The sequence below is a fragment of the Saprolegnia parasitica genome, assembly GCF_000151545.1.
Source record: "Saprolegnia parasitica CBS 223.65 unplaced genomic scaffold supercont2.390, whole genome shotgun sequence".
Classification (NCBI taxonomy): Eukaryota; Oomycota; class Saprolegniomycetes; order Saprolegniales; family Saprolegniaceae; genus Saprolegnia; species Saprolegnia parasitica.
Window position 1 is genome coordinate 5,276 of NW_012156784.1, and position 1,891 is coordinate 7,166.

A 1,891-nucleotide genomic window follows, 5' to 3' on the forward strand; every position below is an offset into this window, starting at 1 on the left:
AAACTGAATCGAATACATGAGCATCGACGTCGAGACAAGGCACATGATGTGCACAAGGCGCTGCTTCTGGAGCAGATCTCGCGATTGCGCCCCAGAGCGGCGGCGCGAGGAGCGAGCAGAGGCATGGGATCGTCTGGAGAAGGCCGATTTCAAACTTGTTGAAGTACGTGCTATAGTAGACGGGGAGGAAGTTCTGGACCGAGCTCGCGCCGACGTTGAAGAGCACGTAGACGAGCTTGGCGGGAAGGAGCTCCTTCCAGTACGTTCGCTCGACCATGCCGACCACTCAATACACACGCTGCACGCCGGAGCGATGTCGGAAAGTAACATTCGACACGTTCCCGCCAGAAGACGTTACAGACGACGGCGCATCGCAGGATGTCCTGCAACGACAAGCAGTTAGTGTGCTTTCTGTTGACGTCTCTCGTTGGGTATGGATCCCGTTCAAGGTACTTTCTATTCAAAGAACGAGGTACATTGGGCGCACATAGCGACGGACGCTTCAACGTCTCCGCGGTAGAAGCTCGCGGTCGTCGCAAAGGCTCGTCGGCGATCCGATCCGGATCGCACGACCAGGCCGCCCGTTGTTTGCCTATCCGGATACGGATAACAGACACAATGTCGCAGCTGGATTCGCAAGTTGCCTGTTGAACTTGAAGAGGTACCCATGATGTAACAAGCGATTAGTAGTTGCACTGTGTCTATGAGGACCAGCGACGCGGACCGGGGCTCCGAGCACCGCCTTGAAGGCACGCCTGCAAGCCGCTGAACGAGCTGTGAAAACGACCATTCAATCACTCTGATTCTGCAGTTCAGTTGGATTGGGAGCAGTCTTCCTAGTACCAAAATGAGCCGCCGTCATCGTTCCAATGATCCATTTGCTCCTTTCGTTCGATCTATGCTAGCAAAATAGTCGCTCGAAAGCGTCGACAAACCAGTCAAACTTCTTGGGCCAAGGGAGCCTTGGCGAAGTGCTGGTACTAGTACAATTGTACTAACGACAAGGACACGACGGGACAAGTTTGTCTTGCGCCCGATCGGTTGGACGCTAGAGGTACGACATGGCATTCAATACATGTACTTGCATTGGCGCGCCGGGGCACGAGCTTGAAAAGGATCGCATGCACTATCCTACGCCGAAACGACGACGCCAGCGCTGTACAACCGCTGTTTGCTGCATTCGGTGTCGCGCCGCACCAAGGTGATGGTGATCGTACATCAATTCGAGTGGCCGTGTCACTGACGTGGCAAATCCTATGGCAGGGAACCCGCATCTCATTGGCCCATTCGTTGCATTGGATCGCTTTTCAGCCAGTCGTAGTGGACATTCACAAGGGAACGAGGTTTATGAACCAAAATGTATATGCTTCAAAATCGCTTACGCGAGGAGGTGGTCCTTGTCGCTTGGCGACTTTTGGATCGATGCGCCATCATCATCGCTTGGCACGGGCTGCGACGTCTCGTCGATCGTACACGAAAAGAGGTAGAGCCCAAGAAGCGCGAGCGGGACGCCGCAGTCAGTGACTGTCCACATGAAGCTCGCGCCGTACGTGTTGTAGAGATACCCGCCGACCAACGTGCCGACGCCACGGCCAAGTCCGTTCTGGACCGCACTCAAGACGCCCATCATGGTACCCTTGGTGCCGGGTGGAGCGGCATCGTAAATGTACTTGGTACACGCCGCCCAGGCAAGACCAAAGGTGCAGCCGTGGAGAAACTCGAACGGCAGCGCAATCCACGCGTTCGTCATGAGCGCATAACACGTGAGCCGCGCGCCATAAGCCAAAATCGAGATCGCGAGCACCTTGACAGTCCCGAGCTTGGCGATGATCGTATCGGCAAAGTAGAACGCCGGGAGCTCCGAGAAGGTCTCGCAAAAGATCGCAATACC

General features: G+C 55.4%; 2 protein-coding genes across 2 annotated transcripts in view; both read right to left on the reverse strand.

Annotated features, from left to right (window-relative positions):
- Positions 1–277, reverse strand: part of SPRG_21783 (hypothetical protein) — a gene marked incomplete at both ends in the record, with an annotated part of 1,443 nt that extends 1,166 nt beyond the window's left edge. Inside the window, one exon of the mRNA XM_012356163.1 lies at positions 55–277. Within this exon, the coding sequence (XP_012211553.1) occupies positions 55–277 (223 nt within the window). The remainder of the gene's footprint in view (positions 1–54) is intronic.
- Positions 278–1,378: 1,101 nt separating this feature from the next.
- The window catches only part of SPRG_22373 (hypothetical protein), a gene marked incomplete at both ends in the record, with an annotated part of 2,765 nt that continues 2,252 nt past the window's right edge, over positions 1,379–1,891 (reverse strand). Inside the window, one exon of the mRNA XM_012356164.1 lies at positions 1,379–1,870. Coding sequence (XP_012211554.1) covers positions 1,379–1,870 — 492 coding nt within the window. The remainder of the gene's footprint in view (positions 1,871–1,891) is intronic.